Genomic DNA, 19,019 nt, shown 5'->3' with positions numbered 1-19,019 from the left:
CACTGCTGCTCTTCTCGTCCATAACTGTGGACATATTGTACAACACGGGGAATAGAGCCAATATTTTATAATAACTATAAATGGAGTCTAACTCAAAAATTGTGAATCACTATATTGTACTGTAATTTACAGAATATTGTACATCTCAACTGTGACTTATAGAATATTGTATATATCAACTACACTTCAATCAAAAAAATTACAAATCATATGAGGAGACAAACCTCAATGAGACAAACCTAGCAAAACAGCATACCAAGAACTAGATGTAATAAAACAATCTGAAAGAAACTGTAAAATAAGTATGCTCTGTCAAAAGAAAAAAAAAAGATAAAGAAGGAGCTATAGAGAGGGGGTTAAAAAAGAACTTTAGGGCATTTCCAACATGCTTGGGTCTCCTGTTCTTTTTAGCAGCTCCCCAGGTGTTGCTGGGACAGCCTGGCGGAGGCACGCCAGAGTGGGAGTGTGGACGGCGCTTCAGCACCCTGCCTGGGAGATGCAGCCCAGCAGTTATTTTGGATCTCTGCCTTTGGTCTTAGTATTCTTTAAACCAATCTAATATCAAGGTCATATCTGTGATGAATCCAGATAGCATTTTTTTCAAATTTAAGAAAGTTCCCTAAGCCATATCAAATCAATAATTATTTATTAAGCACATATACTCTGCCAGCTGTTATCAAGAAAAAGGGTACTCTGCTCTGTCCTTCAAACAGGAGAAGCGAATGTACTTTCAAAGTATGATGTGTTTAAGAGAAATTATACACATGAAATAACATTTTTGGTTGAAAATCAAGTTTCTGCTTCAAGTTAGTATTTGGAAAACATGCTAAATATAACTTATTGGCAAGTTCTGGGTTTGTGGCTTACATTTTTTTCTCAAATAAAATATACTGATGGATATATGGTATGTGAATATATTTTAGGATAATAAAAGCATTTTTATAAGTGGTGCTTGACTTTTTTCATTGGCCGGTTCTGAAAGTCTTGAAAGAATAAGACACTTTTGAAATTTTAATAACATGCAGACACTCTGTGCTTTTTCGCCAATATTGTTAAGATAGTAACTGAGACTGTCTCAGACAAAGAAGCTGTAATCTGGCATCATTACTATGGGAAATAATCTGAATCCAAAGATAAATTCAGAAAATAAATTCTTCCAATAAAAAGTATATTAATTGATAAGTTTTAAGAACTCTGATAAATTTTCAAGCTATGGAGTACTAGAGTTTTTTTCCAGCTTTTTGGCATTCATTTGTTAAAAATCATTTTACACCTTACATTTTATTGAAATACATTTGTTGACAACACATGTCCAGACTTTGTGAAATACAGTAAATATTAAACAGGTAAACATGCTCAGTTTCTAGATTAAGAAGTGAGAGCAGCATATTTCTTTATTGTTGACATTTCAGCAGTGTTTGTAGCTAGAACAGCCTGGGATGGGGTGGAGGATTGGGGTGGGAGAGTAGGAGGCTCTGAGTAGAATGAGGATGAAAGTGCCGATAACAGAACTCATTAAGAGCAGGAGGGGCACTAAATCATGCCCCATCGTACAAAAATCCTCTCTACCACAATAACCTCCCTTGAAATTCCCTCCTAACTCACCTCCAGCTCCACCCACTACAACTGTTCCCCTCCTTTCACCTATAGACAAGCCTCATTTCCTTACAAGAACTCAATTAGCAATTAGCATATTGCCAAACACACTGTTTCTCATTGTTATGAAAGCTGGGAGGTGTTTTTGAATATAAGTTAACCTTGGGAAGACACCTATATTAACGTGTTTCTTGAAGAAAGAGCTAGCCCGTCCAAATGATCACCAATGCAAATATGCATACCAAGGACACATGTTCTGTTAGCCTTAGGAAAAGAATACATAGATATAAAATTCCAGACTTTGTTAATCTTTCTTTTTGCAGTGAATATTAGCTGAAACATTTAAATTGCTTCTACCAGCGAAATCTTTGTTCTAGAAAGCTTTATACATTTTATGTTTACCATCTCACCCACACAACGTTTATGAGAGGTAACTATAAAATCCATGATATAGGGAGAACCAAGCACTGGGTATATGGATCATTCAGATTTATATATGGAAGGTATATATCTTTATACAACAGGATTTTTGGTAAGATGAGACTCTGTTCTAAACATATAGCAACTGAAGAACAATCTATATACTAGAATGCTAACCTGCTTGGCACAGTGGAAGGGGTATAGTTTTGCCTTAACATTATCAACGTGCATGACATGGGAAAATGGCTTTCTCCTTCTGGGCCTTTATTTCCTTTGCCAATAAAGTTAAGGCTTAGATGAGATGATCTCTAGTGTCTTACTCAGTTCTGATATTCCAAAACGCTACCAATTCTTTTTTCCCAAGTCATTCCAGGCCAAATGGTTCCTGGATGAATTCTCCAATGAACATGAATTTAAATAGAATGCTATGCTTTGAGGGGGAGATTCTTTTTACTGGGGGCTTAGACTAACAGAAACACTAGCCAGTTAAATCACAGACCAATGTTAGTTTTTCATAATATACGGAGACAGTCCTGTCCCTCTGTGTTTGAATTCCTGGAGAATATTATTTTTGACCGCATTTTATTGCGTCAACGTTCAAATGATGCTATGAAGGCAATTATGACATAACATTAGTTTTGATGACTCTGTCCTAGTGAAACCTTATTTTTCTCTTCCTACCTAAAATTGGAATTTGAGGAGAAAGGCTAATGAATGCATTATTAGTAGCTGCCACTACCTTTAAACATTAAAAAAGTCCATAAAGAAAGAAAAACAATTTTTGAGGTTCAAAATAATCTCAAACAATGCAAATGCCCCAAATATCACCCCCATTTATTTTAAATATTTGGTGGAATGACTTCTATAAAATTTTCTCTAGAATAGAAATGACACTGAATGGAAAAAATTAGCATAGTATTAAATGTTCAAAATGTTAAGCAAAGCAGAACAATCAGAAGAGCAGAGGAGGAGGAAAAGGGGAAATATAACGAATTCACTTGCACTATTTGTCTTTCCAGGTTGCTTCTGCAAGAACGTTCTTCACGTCAACCTCATTAGTGGCCTATTTCAAGCAAACAGATTCTTCCAGGGCTGCCTTTCTTTGAAAATCTGATAAAGCTTATTTGGAATTATTTTATAAGTGGCTAAGCTAATGGAAAGTCTGTGTAATACGTAGCCAAATGCGTTCATAAAGATATGAATTACAAACCACAAACCCCTTGATGTTCCATGCCCATTAGAAGTGTGAAGTGAAATGCTGTTTAGAGCTGCATACCTATCACTGATGATGATTCTTGAAACTAGGGATTTGGCATAAAATGAAATATACAAATCTGTATTGTGCCTCAGGTCCTCAGTATAGGTGGCAGCAGTATGTTTACTAAACACTCAGCAAACTTTCATTAGATTGCTAACTATGTAGCTAAGTGCTGTGCTAGGTCCTAAGGATGCAAAGGTCAATAAAATGCGGTCAGTTTCCATACTGTCCTCCACTTTGGTGTATTATTTTAAGCAAAAGTCAAATGTGTCATTAGGGCCTACTCATGAGAGAGGGCAGAGATAAGAAACAATCAGGAAGGGCAAGGGTCATAACGCAACCTCTGTAGCCTTACTCTTCCTACCTTGTTCCCCCAATTTGCACCCTGTGAATGGTAATTACAAAAAGGCAGAGTGAGGTAAAGGAAAGCAGTGTAAACAAGCCCTTTGTCTAGCCAGTGAAGGCAGGGAACAGAATGTTCTAACCCTATGAGTAGTCATACTGACTAATCAAGTCCAAGCTCAGAGAAGAGATGTAGCCTCTTTGCAAATGGATCAAGTTAGACTGAGCACTCCAGTCAGCTTAAAAGCACCATTTCATTCTGTTAGCAATAGTTATGGGTTGCCAATTTCAACACATTTATCAAACACAGGTCACCACATTTGAATAAGCATGCTAGAGGTGTCATGGTCACAGACAGAAATAGTCACATCAGACACATAACATGAAGGTCTTTCACCTGAAAGTAGTTTACTGACTGCAGACATATAGTCAGGAGTTGCGGCTTCTTTTTGGGGAGTGGGAGGGGAGAATCTACAAATGATCAGCCAGCACATATGAGGTCACGGATGTGGTTAGTGTACTCGGGAGATTGGTGGCAATGGGAAGTTGGAAAGTACATATCTGCATGAAGGAAAATAGCAGAGAAATTCTAATTCAGTGGAAATATCAATGAATGCTTTGGTTTCCTAAGGAGAAAACATTAATTTTCTTTCCAGTTTGTAATGGAAACTTTAAGTCTGATAGACGTGTTCCCATAAAAATCCTCTCCCAAACCAGGAAATCTCACTATAAATTACTTTTTCTACTTCTAAGGAACTGAATTTTCATTAGAGTAGAATACAGACTGTTTTTATTTGCATTTTTATCCTCTTTGATGCAAATAAGAATATTGCTATTCTTGAAATGTTTCTTATCCAGGAAGTTGGGACATTGAGAGAAAGAGAGCAATCAGTTTATGGAATTCTGTGTAATTAGAGCTTGAGGCCATTGTAATGAGTTTATTAGCAAAGTCTCTACTCCACCACTGGGTAGGCAGGTCTTTCTTCATTTTGCTACCAGGCAGGCAACATGTATTGAACAACTACTGCTTGCAGAGCACTGGACTAGGGGCTCGTTTCCTCCCATATGATTTCATGTGTGCTCACTGCTTGATTTTACTTCTTGAACACTTGTAGTCAATAAAAAATGATATCAGTGTAGACATTCCTCCAGTAACATCCCTGGTAATTTTCCTTTTGTTACAAAGAGAAGTGGTTTGGGTTGTTAGGAAGTCACTGCAACACTCTAGAAGCCGCGATGAGTTCACCTTTTGGTTCATGCTTAGTGATTACCAAAAGTAATTTCTCTGGCCTTTTTCTTTTCTCTTATATCAGGAAATATTGCTGTCCTAAGAAGTAACCAGTAGGATCTGGTCACGTTCACGTTGAACAAATATTAAATACTAGTTCTGCCAATAAGACTCAAACTACAAAAATGCAGATTGAAAATTTCAAAAGGACAGGGCTGCTTATTTGAGATTTTCTTGTTTCTTGAGGTGGACCTGTTTTGCTATAAACTTCCCTCTCAGCATTGCTTTTGCTGTGTCCCATAGATTTTGGAAAGTTGTGTTTTTATTTTCATTTCATTTTATTTTCTGACTTCCTCTTTGATTTCTTCACTGACCCATTGTTTTTTTTAGTAGCATGTTGCTTAGTCTCCACATGTTTGTGTTGTTCCCATCTCTCCCCTGTAACTGATTTCTAGTTTCATACCGTTGTGGTTGGAAAAAATGCTTGATATAATTTCTATCCTCTTAAATTTGGTGAGACAGGTTTTGTGGCCTAGCATAGATGCCAGTAGTACTGTCTTAGCCATGACAATCAAAATGTCCCTAAACATTGCCAAATGTCTCCAAATGTCTCCTGGGAGGCAAATCACCACCCGTTAAGAACTGCTACTCTAGGCCAATTGGGCTTCTACTAAAAGACAAATTTAACAGAGACTCTAGGAGCAACGTATGTTAACGGGAAAAAGACCAGAATTCCCAATGTGAGCACACGTCTGAACAACTGCTTCTTGTCAGAGCTGTGCCAGTACTCTATCAGGAAAAGGAGGGACGCAGAGGATGACGGGGAAGGCAGGGACACTGGGCTTACAAATAGATGATAAATATGTCCTCTATCCTGAGACTACCTGTGATATATATACAAAGTCCTAAAGCTCATGGTTTGGACAAGGTCACCGGGCCAGAGAGTAGAACCTAGGGCACTTGATCTAAGGCTTACTTTAATCCATTTGACAATATTTCTTCACTAATGAGGATAGAGGCCAATCCATTCTGCCCCATTTATAATGATATGGATTAATTTTCCTAAGAGATTCTACAAGGTTTTTTTTTTTTCTGTTTGCATTTCCATTGCATTGTATGTGATCAATGTCAAGTACAAGTGAATTGCAAGTGGAAAATTTCTGAGAGCAACTGAGTTGTACTTGACATTTTGGGGTCCCAGTAGCTGAGTAGCTCTCAAAAAGGTCGCACACAACTTTGTTGCACTGTAAAATGCCAAGGGCAACTCAGTAGCAATTGAAAATTGAAAGGGAAATTATATTCTATCCCAAATCAGCAACATGAACTCTGAAGAAGGATCTTGGTTTTATTAATTGTGTGACGGGAAAATGGGAAATTGTCCTTTGATTTAAAAAAAATTTGAAAAATTTTCCCAAACAGACAGTCATCTCTTTGCATGATTTATGGATATAGTTTTACTACCCATCTATCTATACTATGAAAAGTGCTCATTTCTTTCTTTGATTTGTCTTAAATCAAGAATTTTGTCACTAAGAAGGACTGTAAATCCATGTTAATTCCTCTATATTCTTGAAGCTTAATGAACCTGATCCTTTCCAATATTATAGGGAGAAAAAGATGGAGAGAATATGATTTTTGAAAGCAGGCAGACTTCAAAAACTTTTCATTTAAGAAAAATGAGTTATTCTTTTTACGGTTATTAACATAAAATTAGGTTTAGTATACCAAGAATGGAATAAAAAATCCAGAAACATATCTCTTAATAAAATGAACCATGTTCTTTGAGAAGATAAACAAAATTGATAAGCCATTAGCCAGACTCATCAAGAAAAAGAGGGAGAGGACTCAAATCAATAAAATCAGAAATGAAAAAGGAGAAGTTACAACAGACACCACAGAAATACAAAGCATCCTAAGAGACTACTACAAGCAACTTTATGCCAATAAAATGGACAACCTGGAAGAAATGGACAAATTTTTAGAAAGGTATAACCTTCCAAGACTGAACCAAGAAGAAACAGAAAAATATGAACAGACCAATCACAAGTAATGAAATTGAAACTGTGATTAAAAATCTTCCAACAAACAAAAGTCCAGGACCAGATGGCTTCACAGGTGAATTCTATCAAACATTTAGAGAAGAGCTAACACCTATCCTTCTCAAACTCTTCCAAAAAATTGCAGAGGAAGGAACACTCCCAAGCTCATTCTATGAGGCCACCATCACCCTGATACCAAAACCAGACAAAGACACTACAAAAAAAGAAAATTACAGACCAATATCACTGATGAATATAGATGCAAAAATCCTCAACAAAATACTAGCAAACAGAATCCAACAACACATTAAAAGGATCATACACCACGATCAAGTGGGATTTATCCCAGGGATGCAAGGATTCTTCAATACACGCAAATCAATCAATGTGATACACCATATTAACAAATTGAAGGAGAAAAACCATATGATCATCTCAATAGATGCAGAAAAAGCTTTTGACAAAATTCAACACCCATTTATGATAAAAACTCTCCAGAAAGTGGGCATAGAGGGAACCTACCTCAACATAATAAAGGCCATATATGACAAACCCACAGCAAACATCATTCTCAATGGAGAAAAACTGAAAGCATTTCCTCTAAGATCAGGAAAAAGACAAGGATGTCCACTCTTGCCACTATTATTCAACACAGTTTTGGAAGTCCTAGCTATGGTAATCAGAGAAGAAAAAGAAATAAAAGGAATCCAAATTGGAAAAGAAGAAGTAAAACTGTCACTGTTTGCAGATGACATGATACTATACATAGAGAATCCTAAAACTGCCACCAGAAAACTGCTAGAGCTAATTAATGAATATGGTAAAGTTGCAGGATACAAAATTAATGCACAGAAATATCTTGCATTCCTATACACTAATGATGAAAAATCTGAAAGAGAAATTATGGAAACACTCCCATTTACCATTGCAACAAAAAGAATAAAATACCTAGGAATAAACCTACCTAGGGAGACAAAAGACCTGTATGCAGAAAACTATAAGACACTGATGAAAGAAATTAAAGATGATACCAACAGATGGAGAGATATTCCATGTTCTTGGATTGGAAGAATCAACATTGTGAAAATCAGTATACTACCCAAAGCAATCTACAGATTCAATGCAATCCCTATCAAATTACCAATGGCATTTTTTACAGAGCTAGAACAAATCATCTTAAAATTTGTATGGAGACACAAAAGACCCCGAATAGCCAAAGCAGTCTTGAGGGAAAAAAACCAATCTGGAGGAATCAGACTCCCTGACTTCAGACTATACTACAAAGCTACAGTAATCAAGACAATATGGTACTGGCACAAAAACAGAAACATAGATCAATGGAACAAGATAGAAAGCCCAGAGATTAACCCACACACCTATGGTCAACTAATCTATGACAAAGGAGGCAAAGATATACAATGGAGAAAAGACAGTCTCTTCAATAAGTGGTGCTGGGAAAACTGGACAGCTACATGTAAAAGAATGAAATTAGAATACTCCCTAACACCATACACAAAAATAAACTCAAAATGGATTAGAGACCTAAATATAAGACTGGACACTATAAAACTCTTAGAAGAAAACATAGGAAGAACACTCTTTGACATAAATCACAGCAAGATCTTTTTTGATCCACCTCCTAGAGAAATGGAAATAAAAACAAAAATAAACAAATGGGACCTAATGAAACTTCAAAGCTTTTGCACAGCAAAGGAAACCATAAACAAGACGAAAAGACAACCCTCAGAATGGGAGAAAATATTTGCAAGCGAATCAACGGACAAAGGATTAATCTCCAAAATATATAAACAGCTCATTCAGCTCAATATTAAAGAAACAAACACCCCAATCCAAAAATGGGCAGAAGACCTAAATAGACATTTCTCCAAAGAAGACATACAGACGGCCACGAAGCACATGAAAAGATGCTCAACATCACTAATTATTAGAGAAATGCAAATCAAAACTACAATGAGGTATCACCTCACTCCTGTTAAAATGGGCATCATCAGAAAATCTACAAACAACAAATGCTGGAGAGGGTGTGGAGAAAAGGGAACCCTCTTGCACTGTTGGTGGGAATGTAAACTGATACAGCCACTATGGAGAACAATATGGAGGTTCCTTAAAAAACTAAAAATAGAATTACCATATGACCCAGCAATCCCACGACTGGGCATATACCCAGAGAAAACCGTAATTCAAAAAGACACATGCACCCGAATGTTCATTGCATAACTATTTACAATAGCCAGGTCATGGAAGCCACCTAAATGCCTGTTGACAGACGAATGGATAAGGAAGATGTGGTACATATATACAATGGAATATTACTCAGCCATAAAAAGGAACGAAATTGAGTCATTTGTTGAGAAGTGGATGGATCTAGAGACTGTCATACAGAGTGAAGTAAGTCAGAAAGAGAAAAACAAATATCGTATATTAATGCATGTATGTGGAACCTAGAAAAATGGTACAGATGAGCCGGTTTGCAGGGCAGAAGTTGAGACACAGATGTAGAGAACGGACATATGGACACCAAGGGGGGAAAACTGAGGTGGGGTGGGGATGGTGGTGTGCTGAATTGGGCGATTGGGATTGACATGTATACACTGATGTGTATAAAATTGATGCCTAATAAGAACCTGCAGTATAAAAAAACAAACAAACAAAACAACTAATACTAAACTTTCATTGGGTTATTTGTATGGAAATATGTTAATATAAATGTTTCAGACATTACATGAAATTTCTAAAAATCTTATATTTGTATTTGTATGGAAATATGTATGGAAATATGTTAATATAAATGTTTCAGACATTACATGAAATTTCTAAAAATCTTATATGTTCTGGTATAATGTTATAAGTAATAATCCTAGTTATTACTTTAAAATGTATATCTCAGAAATAACTAATTTTCTTGTCAACTGTATTATTATGAACTTTCATCAAATCTTTAACTGTGGTCATTTTTAAGTCTTTTGTCATTTACAGACAGTTCTGGGTGTACTCTGATGCTTTTGCAAATATGTTCCTATAAAAGGGTTTCATCTTCAAGAAATTCATGGAAAAGACTCTGACAAGTACAGGTTTCTGGTAACTGACTGTACTGCTGAACTGAATGAATAAGCATTTTCAGAACTCTAATGAAAAACTGATGAACTCATAAAAGTGCTAACAAAAGATCAAGATGAAAAAAGAAATTAATTACATGGGACTGAGTGAACTGATGAGGATGAGTATAATTTTTGTGACTTTCTGTCTGAATTAAAAAAAAAAAAAATCCCACAAGGACTCAGAGGCAAAGAATATACAAATCAATTTTCACTGCAAAGTAAAGGAGCTGTTACAGTGGAGGATTACTGGACTGAATGTCAATATTATGACATAGTATGAGTGTGTTTCATGTTTGGTAATTGCAATCATTGTTGCTTTTGTTGTGGTCATCCATGTACAATGCTTGGTGTCAGTCTATTTATCTCTTGTAAAAATAAAATACAGTGTGTGTGTGTGAAAATAAATAAATAAATAAAATAAAATGAACCATGGATTCAATTTTGTATTAATAAGTCACATTTCTGGGGATAGGAGATGGTGGTGATGGTGGAAATAGAGCTTCTCTCTGATATGTTATGCTGTGTGAAAGCTGTTACAATGCTTAGCTATAAGTGAATATCCTAGAACTTTGTCCCCTTAGGTACAGGATCCCCTCTTCAAATTAGGAGTACTTAGATGGTTTAAAAGAGGGGAAATTTAGGAATTACTAGATTGATATATTCTTCTCACCATCCTCTGTAGTGTTAGTGAAGTCTCCTATTCTACCCACATTGATGTAGTTCTTGTTACTTTTATCATTTATTCATCCTTGTATTCATTCAATTAATATTCATCAAATATTCATGGTTTCTGCTATGAATTTAGCACTGAGCTTGGCACCAAAGATACAAAAACAGATGAGGTTTTGAAGGGCAAAAACAAATGATTGGTCTCTTCTTTTATGGATCTTATGGGTTAGAAGGAAGAAATAAATATTAACTAATGACCCAGAAATAAATACATCAAGGAAGAAAATTTGTCCTACCATGTGTACAAATGTGGTAGCCAGATTGAGCTGGGTCGGGTCCAAATCACACATCTTCCCCTTCCTTGTTTTATCATCATAGGCAAGACACTGAAACTCACTGAACATCAGTTTCCGTATCTCTATTTTAAAATTATTTATTTATTTATTTATTTATTGCATACCTTGCTTTTTAGGAAAAGTACCTCTTTTTTTTTTTTTTTTTTTTTTTTGGCCACGCCGTGCAGCTTGTGGGATCTTTGTTCCCCAACCAGGGCCCTCGGCAGTGAAAGCACGGAGTCCTAACCACTGGACCACCAGGGAATTCCCTCCGTATCTCTAAAATGAGCCTATTAATGCCAAATATGCAGGATTATTTCATGAATTAGAAATTATCATGAAAGTTGCCTAATAATTATTATCATAAGGAGTAGACTAAGCCAACTTGTTCCTTTAGAGGAAAGGCTATCCTGACCCCAATTCCATCTGTAATAGTTTCCTTAACTTCTAACTCCCCAGAATCTAGGAAGCACACACTTCTTCTAGAATTTGAAGTTAATCAAAGTCACCGTCTGCCCAGAAACTGAGGAAAGACAAAGTAGAATTGCTTTTAATTATTATCTATTGAGTGTATATCACATACCAAGTATTGTCCTGAGTAGTTGTTAATTTTATCTCACTTAAAGATGACAACAATCCTTAAAGTAGATGTTATTTCTATTCCCAACTTACAATGAGGAATTTGCATCTCAGATATATGACGTTATTTGCTTAGGTAATATCAGCAAATCTGAATCGTCCTTGTGAAGCAGCATTGGGAAAACCCACTTTTCCTCCTGGGCCTTTCTTTCCCGTGTGTCTCCTCTACTCTCACACTTCATTTCAGACGCTTCTGGTCATCAAATGTGTGTGGATTTTCCCCCACCAAGCAGCCCTTCAACACCATTTGGATATCCTCCAATTGAATTTAATTTCATTCAATTCTGAGAATATCTACCTGGAGGTAGTGTCAGATTCCACAGACTAAGAGCTCAGTCCCACAAGCCTGCTTCCTCTCTACTTCAGATGCCAATCCCAAGTGGTAGATTCCCAGGTTACCCACAATTTCTGTCTGATTGTGTTACAAATTGGAGATTCTCACAACCCCCTCCTCAGGTTTGATTAATTTGCTAGAGCAGCTCATAGGACTCAGGGAAACACTTGTTTTAAAGAATATGATAAAGGATACAGATGAACAGCCAGATAAAGAGATATATAGGGCAAGGTCTGGGAGTCCCCAGTACAGGTAAATCTGTACCCATGGAGCTTGGGTGTGTCACCATTCCTATGTGGACCTGTTTGCCAACCTGGAAGCTCCTGGAAACCCTTAATATCAGGGTCTTATTGAGGCTTCCTCACATAGGCATGATTGATCATTAACTCCATCTTTAGCCCTTTGCCTTTCTCTAGAGAATAGGGTTAGTGTTGAAAATTCCAAGCTTCTAATCACTGCTTGGACTTTCCCATACTAACCCTCCTCCAGGAGCCATCCAGGAGTCCACTCAGAGCCACCTCATTAGAACAAAAACACTCCTACCACCCAGGAAATTAAAAGGGTTTCAGGACCTCTGTGTCAGGAACTGAGGGTAGAAACCTATATATATATATATATATATATATATATATATATATAGGTTTGGAATATATATATATATGTGTGTGTGTGTATATATATATATATCCCATTATCTCACAAAAGCCAACATGATTTTCCCGTATCTCTCTGGTTTATTTGCCTAGTCACTTTGCTATAACTTTCTTGAGTTTCTGAAATAGTAAGTTGGGATTATGCATCCTTCATTCTTTTTCCATCCCCTACTCCACATCCTTCTCTTCTGGCTACTTTAACACACCCTGGATGTGCCAGCATTCTGCTACAACTTCTGTGCTCTGGCAAGAATTGGGGTAAATTAATGTTCTTCTAATTGAATGGATGGCTTTCTTGGAAATGGTGGATATTCTATTTAATAGATTTGCCTGAGCTAGGAAAGAAAAAAGGAAGCCGTGATGAAAGACATTTACCCTGTGAAATGCAAAGAACATCACAAAAGAATTGGCTGATGAGGTAATGTTTTCCTAATGTGAGAACAGAATGATCAACAATCAATAGCATAAAAGGAAGAAGCAAGCAAGTATATTCCAGTGAAAGAGAAAAGGAAGAAATAATGGAAAGGGACTTTGATGACCTCATTTACAGTTCAGTTTTTGCTACTAATCTGAAATATGGAGAAAATAACCATATGTGCTTTTATATACTTAGGTGCAAAACAAAAACAAAAACAAAAACAAAATCACAGAATGTAACACTGATTCCTGTCTGCATATAACACAGATGTTGTGAGAACAAATTAGATTGTGTAATTGAATGAAAGATTTCTTGTAAATGTTGAAGGGTGTTGGGCTTGGGATGAGATAAATAGCCTTTAAAAGTTCTTAGAAACTCAAGATTTCTAAGATTCTTTAAAGTTCCTGTGTGTGTGTGTGTGTGTGTGTGTGTGTGTGTGTAAATGACAAATTGTACCACTGTTATGTAGGGGATTTACATAATTAACACACAGAAAGACTTTATCATTTGGTACTCAATAAATCTTTATGTAATTAATAAATAAATGAATGAGGAGGAAAACCATCTCAATTCTCTTATTTAATGTGGGGCTTGGTTGACAGTCTAAAGCAGTCATTGTCTCTAATTCCTTCTCTAATGAAATGAGGCAATCATCTATGATGGACAGTTTGTCCTTGGAGAAATTGAATAGAAGTAGTTCTGACCATGGCACACAAGGCACAGTGGGTGGAAGGAGTTACACACTGGACTGAACACAGGGAGAACAAGTTAAATAGTGCACTCTGAGTGGTGAAATTTCCCAGTCTTTTTCCCACACTCTGATATCAGTGTGCTGGCAACCAGATATACAAATGTAGGTTAGAGTTAGTTGGAATTTATTCTAGAAATATTGAAAAACGTAGAGAATAGATCTTTCTAAACTAACACTTCAGGGTAATTCAATGAAAAAGCTGGTTACCTCATTACCCTACAGTGCAATCCACAAGTTAGCAAGTAGCGTTTCCATTCAGATTTTTGGTGCTTCATTCTTAAGCATGAAAGCATCGCTAAGAATAGTCAGATATTTTATGGGGGTATCAAGCATTCCAGACGAAACAAACAAACAACAAGCAAAGATAATAGAGACAATATGAGAACTAAAGAAAATTTAAAATCGCAGAAATTTAAAAACTCAAATCAAAGCAAAATGAAACAAAAGCCATGACAAAGATATTGAACTTCATTGCCTGCACCACCACTAAAGAAAGAGAAAAGAATGATATAGAACAAGAACAAACGGAAAACAAGAATGCACTCGTGGAAAATAAGAATATGACAGTTGATAGAAGGATGACAAGATAAAGAGCGAAAAGCAGAGAAACGCAACATGGGAGTCTATATTGTGGTCCTGAGAACTCCCTAGAGATTGAGATACAGAAGGTGATGTACCTCTTCAAAAATTTCCAGAATATAACTAAATTCTTTTATTGAGTTATATATCTAACTTCCCTCTTCAAAATTATTTATTGGGATTTAGTAAACTTGTCAAAGAGCCAGTACAGGTGTCCCTTGGCATCTGCAGGGAATTGGTTCCAGGACACCCCTCCCCCATACCAAAATCTGCAGATGCTCAAGTCTCTTTTCTAAAATGGTATAGTATTTGCCAATAACCTCTGCACATCCTCTCGTATACTTTAAATCACTCTAGATTACTTATAATACTTAATGCAATGTAAATGCTATAAAAATAGTTGTAAATACAATATAAATGTTATGTAAGCAGTTGCCCTGGAGGCAGATTTGCTTTGTGGTACTTTCTGGAATTTTCTTTTATTGAATATTTTCTATGTGCAGTTGGTTGAATCCTCAGATGTGGAATCCACGGATATGAAGGCCTGACTGTAATATCCTAGAGCCACTATGGTAGACAATCTGAGAAGTTCTAATTACAGCTTATTCCCTCCCTTAATAATCTAGATAATTGTTGCAGCTGACATTTTATTTTAGCTGAAACCTTTATTAATTTGTTATTGTTTCCTTTTTTATAATAGTGTCTTGAACATTATCAGCAGTAGATCACTGTTAAGTAGGTATCTAGTACATTGGTAAAAAACTTGCTAAATGTTATTATACAAACCTCTCAACACATACTGCTTAAACAATAGAATGGTTTCTTTTGAACATGTTAAGCACAGATGAGTAACTGTGTTCTTTTTGAGTGGATTTGTGGTATATATTTAAATACTCTGTTTGGGTACCCGGTTTAGGCTATTTGAATGTATAATATATTGCCTCTCAGCTTTAGTTGTCGCCCCAAAATTTGTTTGATTCCAAACATTTTGTTCAAAAATCTCTAATATAGGGTCAAATTGTACTGTATATTTATTTGCATAGCTGTTGCCTAGAACTCCTCAAGGATGCAGACATTGTTTTATTCCACATTCTCAGTCTCTAGGTTGGTACCTTAACCCCCAAAGACACTCAGTGCACGTGCCTGTGATACACTGATGAATAAAAGTCATGTCTTAGACACTAGGGACTCATGGAGTGCACCAAACCAGAGAATACAAGAGTGTTAGGAAAGAACAGCCAAGTCAGTATATCCTGCTGGGGTTACAGATATAAAAAAGCTTTAGGGATTTGCTAGTTTTTTATTTAGATTTAACTGAGATGAGAAAGGAGAACTGAAGTCTAAAATGAAGTAGAGGGGCTTCCCTGGTGGCGCAGTGGTTGAGAATCTGTCTGCCAATGCAGGGGACACGGGTTCGAGCCCTGGTCTGGGAAGATCCCACATGCCGCGGAGCAACTAAGCCCGTGAGCCACAACTACTGAGCCTGCGCGTCTGGAGCCTGTGCTCCGCAATGGGAGAGGCTACGACAATGAGAGGCCCGCGCACCGCGATGAAGAGTGGCCCCCCGCTCGCCGCAACTAGAGAAAGCCCTCGCAAAAAAACGAAGACCCAACACAGGCAAAAATAAATAAATAAATAAATTTAAAATGAAGTAGAAATTCTATCATGGATGAAGTGAATCTTAATCATTGGGGTGAAGTGCAATTATCAGAGGAACTGGGGTTGCATATCTAAGATTCTAGTACTCAAAACTGTTTAGGGTTTTAAAGTTATCTTAAATGGAATGAGGGGCAAAAAGTAAAGTACCTACCTTCTCTTCTTGTGTTGCACATTATTCACAGGTGTTGAGCTTCCCTCTTACAGAATTATGGAAGAAGCATCAAACAGTATTTCTCCACACATATTATGGTTTCATGCTTTTTGGATGGTTTGTCAAAATTATCCTCCTTAATCAACAATTACAAACCAGAGCCCTACATATTGTTCTTATTTTCTTTATTCATCGTATTTTTAAATTTTAAAATGGTCCAATACAGCTTACCTATGACTCGAAAAGATGCTTTTCATCTTTGGGACTTTAGATCCCACCCAAAAAGAGGCCACCCCCCAAAAAACACACACACAAACAGTAACAGCAGCAACAAAACAAATTACCTTGCGCTATATAAGGTGTAGTTTCCTCTTTTGGAGGGATGTTTGTGGGTCGTGGTGTGGGAGCAGGAGGTCTGTTCATAATGAATGACCGACTTCCAAGCTTTTTCTTTGTACTCCTCTTGGCCAGTATCGTGTCATATTCATTGTCATCAATCTCAGCAAAAGTGTACGGGTCTTCCTCCTCTTCCTGATCTTTTTCATCTTCTTTCTGTTCTTCCTCTCCTCTGGGTTCACCTCCTGTTTCATGTCTTGCACTGGAATCACACCAACTTTGGCTTCTTTCCATTTGGTGTTCCAACGTTTTCCCTGCTTATGAAACATTTAGACGGTGGTTACTCATACCTTAAGCATTATTGGTGTCCATCTGTCACTTGCTTGAACCACACCCCCAAACAATTTATATATTATCCTATAAATTCCAAAAAGAGAAAAGTGAACCATGTAATTTACTAACATATCCTCTGGCAGTTTGTAACTGTTAATTTGTCAGAAAAAGTTTGTTAAAGACCTGGATTTCTTTGAAAATATATAAATAAGCATATAAATAGTTTCCACATAGTTTATGAATGATTTAATATCAGGAAATCAAATTATAAAACTAAACCTCAAATTCCAAATGCTTTGAAAGCTTGTGTTTTTCAAGCGTAATGCTCTCAGATTTTTTTTTTTTTAATTTGAAGTCATATTACCTTTTATAGGGATTAAACTGGGTATTTTGCCTAAAATTCAATTTCTCTGAAAATGACAGAGGGGAATAGCCAAAACCACCATTGTTTGGTTTCTTACACTACGTCTCACTCTGGCTCTCTTGATTTCTATAAGCCAACTTATACCTCATTCTTTGATAAAGGACACTGAAAGTAGGGTTCATGACATAAAAGAAGGCGTGGAAAATCAATGGCCTGAAGATTAATTCATATGAAAAGAACAGTCTTTCATGGTTTTTATATTCAATAAAATCTTTACATATTTTTATAGAAATGTATTAAAATATTCTAGCAGCAGTTTATTTAGAAGACAAAGATATTGTATAATGTGTCAATAAATAAGTTGAAGAGAATTTGGATGGCTCTCTCTGCCAGATCAATGAGAAATTTTTTTTTAAAATGTGCCCTTTTGACAAGTGTATTGCTTAAAGTATTATTGAGAACAATAAAAATGGAAAGGATTTCAGTTATTGACTGAAAAATCATTAATTTTCTGTGTTGTTCTGAGATTCATGCCCATGAACTAAAGGAGAACTAGTCTCCCTTCTCTTCGGTGAGAATCTGACCAAAAACTTTAGTTTACTTAATGGATATTTTAGTGGAAAAACTTAGGAGATAGGGAGAAAGACAAGCTGTTATAGCAGAATAAAAGGATATTATTACAAGAAGATTCAGCAATTGTTTTGGGTAGGCTTATGAGGAGAGACCAGAGGAGAGTCCAAGATCATCTCTCAACAGAGTCTTAGCTTGTTTCAGTTGGTTTAACCCAAGAAGTATGAACGCCAACATGCCTGGCACTAACTTTAAAATCTCTACGACTTGCCTTTTCCCTTATGAATAAAATGGTTTTGAGATTCTGACTTCATGATTTCTGTTTCACTGACAGCATCCCAGGTGAAACCAGATGAAGTGTGTGGGAAACACTTGCACAATGTTTCATTTTTAGTGGAATGTGTCAACTATCTTACTTTTATGAACTGACTTCCTGAGCTGTTAACTCTCTTTGTTCCTCTACCCACGTCCTTCCCCAACTCTTTCTAAAGTTGGGCTTGCACTAGAAATAATACATTTCACTTTTCACTCCCCAGTGTATAAGATTGTACTTTTCATGTTGGAGTTGGACCTGAGTTTTCTCAACTCAGGTTGTACATTAATGAATAACGATTAAACTATATCACTTCTATAATTCCAATTTTTGAAATAATTGGGAAAGAATGTGTAAGAAAGATAAGAATCCCAAAAGCCCTGGAAACCTGTTCATGGAATTATTTGACACATTCTAATTACGGGCCCTAGGGTCTTGGGTCTTAGTCAAAAGAACATTATAATGATTGTTGCCTTGAAAGTTTGTTATGAAGATAAAAAGACTGGATGTTCTTTATAAACTGAAAAGTGTTCTATAATGTTCTATATTATTGTTTTCTCCAATGACTATGTCCATAAATCCATCATAAGGAATTTGATGCTTAGGGCATTGATGAGGTGGCCCCAATATTAAAAGTAATGCTGCATTGAAAATGTAAAAATACAGTTTTTAAATAAAAGGAAGGGGATTTTGTATTATTTTGCTTTTTATATTTGGTACTTCTCAGAAGATGTATTAGCCAACATTATACTTCTGGTCCTAGGTATCTGGTGAAAATTACTCTCTGTGGAGTAATTTTAGACCTCCTAACCAACATACCATATATGGAAATTGACACTAGAAAAAATATATTAATATTAGCTCCTTTAAGAGCTTTAACCTGATATAAGACAAGTTTGCTCTCTTAATAATT

The 19,019-nt window shown here is 36.3% G+C and overlaps 1 protein-coding gene across 8 annotated transcripts in view; it reads right to left on the bottom strand.

Moving 5' to 3' along the window:
- Window positions 1-19,019, bottom strand: part of BANK1 (B cell scaffold protein with ankyrin repeats 1) — a 485,507-nt gene that overhangs the window by 27,014 nt on the left and 439,474 nt on the right. For 6 of the 8 annotated variants that reach the window (XM_082390995.1, XM_082390996.1, XM_082390989.1 and 3 more), the window contains exon 10: window positions 16,535-16,843. In XM_082390995.1, the coding sequence (XP_082247121.1) occupies window positions 16,535-16,843 (309 nt within the window). The remainder of the gene's footprint in view (window positions 1-16,534; window positions 16,844-19,019) is intronic. The other 2 variants (XM_082390990.1, XM_082390992.1) reach the window with 1 other exon arrangement.

Source organism: Balaenoptera borealis (genome assembly GCF_965194805.1).
Source record: "Balaenoptera borealis genome assembly, chromosome: 4".
NCBI lineage: Eukaryota > Metazoa > Chordata > Mammalia > Artiodactyla > Balaenopteridae > Balaenoptera > Balaenoptera borealis.
Note: the sequence above shows the minus strand (reverse complement) of the source record. Positions and strands in the feature narration are given on the sequence as shown.